The sequence below is a fragment of the Harpegnathos saltator genome, unplaced genomic scaffold (assembly GCF_003227715.2).
Source record: "Harpegnathos saltator strain DR-91 unplaced genomic scaffold, Hsal_v8.6 scaffold677, whole genome shotgun sequence".
Classification (NCBI taxonomy): domain Eukaryota; kingdom Metazoa; phylum Arthropoda; class Insecta; order Hymenoptera; family Formicidae; genus Harpegnathos; species Harpegnathos saltator.
The window spans coordinates 730,690-738,027 of NW_020230512.1; the positions used below are offsets into that span (position 1 = coordinate 730,690).

Sequence of the window (7,338 nt, forward strand, 5' to 3'; positions counted from 1 at the left end):
GTATGTGATACTTCTATACCCTTCTGTTTTAATTTTGTTGCTCCTTGTCGCAATGTTAAGGTCGGGTTCCGCTTAAACAAATTCACAATTTTTTTTCCATATTCGGCATCACTTTGCCTATCGAGCCACGTTCTGGCAAGTCATCGACATTTTTTATCTTCTCATATTGCGGAACACACTTAGCGACGAACGATTTTGTCTTTCCCATGTATTTAACAGCTATTGTATATGAAATTTTTGGTCCTATGCGGTGGGGACAAAGGAACACAGCCTCGTAGTGCGATGCATATGCGGCACTCATGGCGGTTAACGTGTTTCTTAGGTTAGAGTTCGACGCCAACTCAATCTTTTGTGACAAAGCGTTCACGACAAAGATTTCATCTATCGGTTCACAAAATACTAGGACGATATTTCAAGCCAACTGCCATTTATGCCGTACACGATCTTACTTTACTTTACAAACTGTATGTTATGTACAGATGAATTTGACTGTTCTGGATTCAATATTTCTTTAGTAATGTCCGGGCCCGTCACATGTAGATTGTTGCAAGATGTATGCAAAATGTGACGATCACCGAGAAAAAGAGTACAATGAGGTTGGCCGTATTTTTTCTTATATAACAAAACCTTCCTGAAGCTTTAAACGCTCTTAAACAACTTGATCATCGCTGATTTGGAGAAGCCTACTGCCGGGAGATTTCTCCATGCCTTTGTTTGCGACTCTCTATGACAAATTTTCATTGTCGTTCGTCCATCTTCTAAGATACTACTTAACTAATGTTTACAGCTGGGCTGAATTAACGACAAAATACATAACCATAACATATAAACAAAGGTGATCCACGATTTTGGGACAATTAATATAGTGTTTTGAATATCATAATATATGTTGCCAAATTTTCTCATACATTACGCACAAAGTATATATGATACCAGCTACCTGTTGCAAAAATGAATCTAATTTCTTTACTACGAAGAAAGTTATGCTAAAACATCCTAAAAGTGATATATTTTTGGTCGGTACTGTACATAAAATTAAAAATACATGAGTATATAAATATATATAAATATATAACAATACACGATATATAAAAATATGTAACAACATATAGAATGTATCAAAACATATCACAATATATACAAGGTAGCAATACATAAGACAGTTATATTTCGTTTGAATATTCCGCCTTTGTGAACAACGTAAACAGCTCTTTCCGAAGATTGTCTTCGGATCGTTCTTCGCTCAGACAGCACTTGCTTAACAACTGTGTAAGAGTTTAATTCTTATCATAACTGATCACCGCGCGTAAGTTTATGATTGGTGACTCGCGACGGTTACTTCATATGTTTCCCTCTTGAAGAAAGTGTTCATACTGTTTCGCAGCCGATTGTAGCTGACGCGACCTTTTCTGTTTGTCTGATATCTCGCTTTTGGATACTGTGAATATCACAGCTACTAATAATTTCAAATAGTCGTTCGTCGATCTTACAAAGTGCACATAAAATCTTTCAGAGGTACTAATAATAAGTCGAATCACGAAGAAAAATAAAGTTGAGCGGTGTAGTTATACAAACAGATTATTGCGCCGAGCAAGTTGTAAAAGTCAAAACCTCCATTAGGAGAGAATCGATAGAGAGAAAACGGAACAACTTTGAAGAGCGATCCGTGCGGCAAACGTTAAAAAAAGGGAGTAGCATTAAAAAGTGGATATGACCTACGAATGTATTTCCTGCGGACAAAGGTTCGGTCAGGTGAATTTCACAAAGCACCTCATTGAGGACGAAGAATGTTGGATAAAAATATGGGACCATGGCAACAATGAAACCAACGATGAGGTAATCTTGTAAAAGTATATTATACTAAAGCGTAAAGACAATTATACATGTCGTTAGTCCATAGTAAGGCTGTAACTTTGTTCATAATGTGCAGAAAAAACTGGAAAGCGATATACATGTTCATTCACAAAAACAAGAAGAAAGTAATATTATAGGCCCGGAACCATTTTTAAGCAGTAACACGTATGACATACATCCCAGCACAAGCAGCGGCATTCAAGAGAGCAAAAATATACTTTACGAATATGATGATTACAACCAAAAGTTTTGTAGAAAGAATGAGTTGACGAATCACTTAACGCAGAAACACAAAGGTGTAATGCACCAATGCGATCATTGCAACTACGAATTCAAGGATGAGGTAAATCTGCAAAAGTGTTAAACATTGTACAAAACTCAAAGACGGATACATGTGTCTTCAGTAAAGCCGTAATTTCCTTTATAATCTGCAGAAACATCTGATGAGCCACATACGATATGTTCATCCTAACATCCAGGAGGAAATTTACAGTGCGCAGCCGGGACCTTCTTGGGAGGATGGTCAGTACGGCAAACATTCTAACAGAAATAGTTGCATTGAAAACAACAGGCCTTACGAATCGTGTAAAGTTTGCCAGCAGAGGTTTCATAGAAAGTTAGAATTGATAAATCATTACAAAAATGTCCACCAACGTTTGATGCATCAATGTGAACATTGCGCCTACGAAACCAACAATGAGGTAACTCTGCAAAAATACATTGTACGAAAACACATGGACGGTTACATGTATTGTCAGTAAGTCTGTAACTTTGTGTATAATTTGTAGGAGGATCTGAAAAGCCACATGCAATTTTATCATTCTAACGTCCAGAAGGAAAGTAATCGTGGGGAGCAGGGACCATCTTGGGAAAGTGATCCCTGTGGCAAACATTCCAGCACAAACAGCTGCATAGAAAACAATATGCCCTACGAATGTGATGTTTGTGACCAAAGGTTTCATAAAAGATATGAATTAATATATCACTACAAGAATGCCCACCGACGTTTAATGTACCAATGTGAACATTGCATATACGGAACTAACGATGAAGTAAATCTGCGGAAATGTTACCATATACATTGTACCAAAATGCAAAGACGGTTATATGTTTTCTCAGTAAAGATATAACCTTTTTATAATCTGCAGGAAGATATGAAGAGCCACATACGTGATCATTCTAACAACCAAGAAGAAAGCATTATTATAGACCAGGAACCGTCTTTGAAGAGTGACTCGGGCGTCAAACATTCCAGGAAACACAGCTGCATTGAAAACATACCTCACGAATATGATGTTTGCAACCAAAAGTTCCGCAAAATTAATGAGGTGACGACGAATCACTTAATGCAGGACCACAAATATTTAATGCATCAATCTGAATATTGCAACTACCAAGCCAACAATGAAATAATCTTGCTAAAATATTATTCATTATAGGAAAACGCAATGGTCATATGTGTTCTCAGTAAGACTATAACTTTCTTTATAACCTGCAGGAGCATCTGGAGAGCCAGGTACAATGTGTTCATCCAAACATCCAGGAAGAAGATAATAGTGCGGAGCCGGGACCGTCTTGGCAGAGTGATACGTATGGCAAACATTCCAGCAGAAACAGCTGCAGTGAAAACAATATGCCTTACGAATGTACTGTTTGCAACCAGAGGTTTGATAGAACGTTAAAATTGGCATATCACTACAAGAATGTCCACCAACGTTTAATCCCCCATTGTGAACATCGCGCCTACGAAACCAATGATGTAACTCTGCAAAAATATACATTATACGAAAGCGCAAGAACGGTTATATGTGTTCTTAGTAAGAGTATAATTTTGTTTATAATTTACAGAAAAATCTGAAGGACCACGTACGACGCGTTTATCCTAATGTCCAGAAAGAAAGTAATAGTTCAGAGCCGGGACCGTCTCGCGAGAGTGAGCCCTGCGCCAAATATACCAGCATAAATAGTAACAAAAGAAAGTACAAATTAGATTGGAAATGTCAAGTTTGTAATCAAGAACTCTCTGGCAACCAAATGTTGCTACATCACCTAGCAGAGGTCCATGGAATTCAGGCAAAATTCAATTGTAGCCAATGCAACTACAAAACCAACTTACACTATCTTTATTATCGTCATTGGAAAGCAATGCATGAAGACAATTACGACTACCCGTGTACTGAACCAGGCTGTGAACGGGCGTACAAAACACGAATAGGTCTGTGGAGACACATGCATGTTAGGCATTCTAACGAACAAGAGAAAAGCAATATTGTGGACCTGAAACTGTCTTCAGAGAGTCATCCGTGCGGCAAACATTCCACCAGAAAGAGAAGTGTTGAAAAGTATGGAAGAAAACCTGCACTATGCCCAGTCTGCAACCGAAGGTTTCGTTTTCAGAAAGAGCTGATAGATCACTTAATAAAAGACCACGGCCGTCGAACGATATACAACTGCAGCCATTGCAGCTATGAAACTAATCACAGGCACAGCTATGAAAGGCATAATAAACGAAAGCACGAAGACAATTACGACTACGTGTGTGCTGTGCCCAACTGCAACTGGAAGGGCAAATTTCAGTATGATCTAAGACTACACATGCAAAGTGTTCATCATAATAATCAAAAGAAAAGCGGAAGTACGAACGCGGAGACGTCCTTGGAGAATGACTCATGAATCAAACAATCCAGAATAAGAAATAAACAGCAATAAAGAGCCCAAAAATGTGATTCAGGTTTTGATAGAAAGAAAGAGTTGAAACATCATCTCTGAGAGGGCCATAGAAGAACTGACTGCAGCGACTGCAATTACACATCTAACAAAAAACAGGACTTGCAATATCACATTGGACGAAAGCACGTGTACAATTACCACTACGTATTTATTAATAAAAGCTGTTACAAGAAGTTCAAACTTGAATAGGATCAGAAGAAAAACGTAAAATATAATCACTCGCATGACTCTTAATAATGACGAAAATATAATCATGCTAACTCTAGTTTTTTATAAAAGATACACGGATGTGCAGAAAAATTCGAAAATAGCCTGTATCATCTGTGGCAATATCATAAACAGGTAAAGTTTATTTAATCGTTTACTGATATATGTTGACAGGACAATTACTTGTTCTGTTTGCAATAAGATATTTAGTACGAAGGGCAGTATGCGGAATTCATTCGTTGTATCACGGGCCAACGATTCTACTTCTGCAAGCTTTACGTCATGGCATTTGTCCATTCGCAGTTTTTATGCAGTTATATAGAAAGAGGAAGGAAAAATGTTCGGAGTAACTTCCGATCGAATAATGTTAGTAGATATTGAAGCATTATTGCAAAACTTCTAGATGGACAAGCTATAAACAGGCTGTCGAATTAAGCGTAGAAAAAGTATAAAAACCGTGATGAAACAGTCTATGCTTCAGCTTCCACACACTCGCTCATACTTACATCTTGAAACGTACATATGTGCTGATGCGTGCACACGCATATAAGATATCCGCGTTTAGAAAATATTCGAGAGGGAATTTCTTTGTAGAATTATATATTTGCCCTTTTTGAATTGTGGTTTTGTTCCTGGACATATATTCGCAATAGTTCTACATTTTCTATTCTTCCTTATACACGTGCGCAAAATGTTTTATTTATTGTACAATACGTATAACTATACATATAAAAGGAATGGATCTACATAGTGCAATCCTTGAGCTTAATCGAAACCTAAGCCCATGTCATCGTCTTATTCCTCTTCCGGTTCTTTCTTTTTTTTCTCTTCCTTGGTTGGTGCAGCTTTTGGCTGTTGGCAGGTGCTACTGCAGATGGAGGCTCAGCTCCTGCAGGCGCGGCACCAACACCAGATCAAATATCGGTAATCAGTTCTTTAACATCGGTTCCTTCCAAAACTTTGGCAACAGCTTTGGCCAGTAAGATTCAACATTAACATTCGCAGCTTTCAAAATAGTTTGTATTTCTTCTCCCGTGCGTGATGTGTGTACACATGAATGTGTGCACATACATGTTCATAATTTTCTGTGTAGACTACAAAAACGAGACATATGGAAGAATTGAAGGATGGCTATATGAGGTACGTCATAGATATATATTTTATTATTTATGTGCTAAATGAAACATATAAAACTTTTTTTATAACAAGGTAAAGAAATAGAGTCTGCAAAGTAAGAGCCTGCACGAGTTAATGTGTAGAAAAATTTATTTTTAATGATTTTTAAGTACATGGATTTGTTGTACTCCATGAAAAGAAAAATGCTATACCATTAATAATGAGTCCAGTCACCACCGGCTTTGGTAATTGCCTGGCATCTCTGAGGCATACTTTCCACTAAGTTGACTACGTATTCGTTCGGTAAAGACCTCCAAATGAGACGAATTTTGTCGTGTCAACTGCTTCAAAGTGCACACTCTTTTTCCTCGAAGCTCGTGCTTGAGATATGTCCACACATTTTCAATGGGATTTGCATGTGGCGACTGCGATGGCCAATCATGTGTGACGATGCCAGACTGCTCTTTCCATTCGGCGCAAAGCTTGCTCCGGTGTTTTGGGTCGTTGGCTTCCTGTAAGGTCCAGTCCTCGTTTTTTTTTATGAAGCGTCGTTCAGCAGTCGGCAACAAACACTTCTTATAAATTTTAAGCATTTTCGGAGCATTTAAATTCTATGTAAACAGATGTAATGTTCCAAAAGCCTGTTTCAAAAAGCAGCCCCAAAGATGAACTTTTAAAGGGTGTTTAACAGTCCGTTGTATTAATTTATTGGTCAAGGTTGACCAGGAGCGTCGGATGGCAGTATATCCCCAAACAGAAGCTTCGTCCATAAAGATCACGTTGTTCCAATCTCGATCCAAATTCTCTTTTGCCCAAGCGAGTCTATTCGTCACACATTTCTCGCCTAACAGTGGTTTCTTCATTGTGCTTCGATGTTTGAGGTTATGCGCAAGGAGATGGATTCGTATAGTTGTATGTGATACTTCTATACCCTTCTGTTTTAATTTTGCTGCTCCTTGTTGCAATGTTAATGTCGGGTTCCGCTTAAACAAATGCACAATTTTTTTTCCATATTCGGCATCACTTTGCCTATCGAGCCACGTTCTGGCAAATCATCGACATTTTTGATCTTCTCATATTGCAGAACACACTTAGCGACGAACGATTTTGTCTTTCCCATGTATTTAGCAGCTATTGTATATGAAATTTTTAGTCCTTTGCGGTGGGGACAAAGGAACACAGCCTCGTAGTGCGATGCGTATGCGGCACTCATGGCGGTTAACGTGTTTCTTAGGTTAGAGTTCGACGCCAACTCAATCTTTTGTGACAAAGCGTTCACGACAAAGATTTCATCTATCGGTTCACAAAATACTAGGACGATATTTCAAGCCAACTGCCATTTATGCCGTACACGATCTTATTTTACTTTACAGACTGTATGTTATGTACAGATGAATTTGACTGTTCTGGATTCAATATTTCTTTAGTAAT

General features: G+C 38.1%; 1 protein-coding gene across 1 annotated transcript; it reads left to right on the forward strand.

Annotated features, from left to right (window-relative positions):
- Window positions 1–1,303: 1,303 nt before the first annotated feature.
- LOC112589963 (zinc finger protein Xfin-like) lies at window positions 1,304–5,486 on the forward strand. Its single transcript, XM_025305187.1, has 7 exons — window positions 1,304–1,836; window positions 1,931–2,197; window positions 2,289–2,555; window positions 2,643–2,906; window positions 3,003–3,182; window positions 3,353–3,613; window positions 3,703–5,486. Exons 1-7 carry the CDS (start codon window positions 1,711–1,713, stop codon window positions 4,525–4,527), a joined length of 2,190 nt encoding a protein of 729 aa, XP_025160972.1. The 5' UTR covers window positions 1,304–1,710; the 3' UTR covers window positions 4,528–5,486.
- Window positions 5,487–7,338: the final 1,852 nt, after the last annotated feature.

What these genes read in the sequence shown, in the direction of transcription:
- LOC112589963 (XM_025305187.1), top strand. Translation starts at nt 1,711, where the DNA reads ATGACCTACGAATGTATTTCCTGCGGACAAAGGTTCGGTCAGGTGAAT. An exon ending in TATACGGAACTAACGATGAA is followed by an intron (nt 2,907 to 3,002) that starts GTAAATCTGCGG and finishes TATAATCTGCAG; the next exon opens with GAAGATATGAAGAGCCACAT. An exon ending in AGTTCCGCAAAATTAATGAG is followed by an intron (nt 3,183 to 3,352) that starts GTGACGACGAAT and finishes TATAACCTGCAG; the next exon opens with GAGCATCTGGAGAGCCAGGT.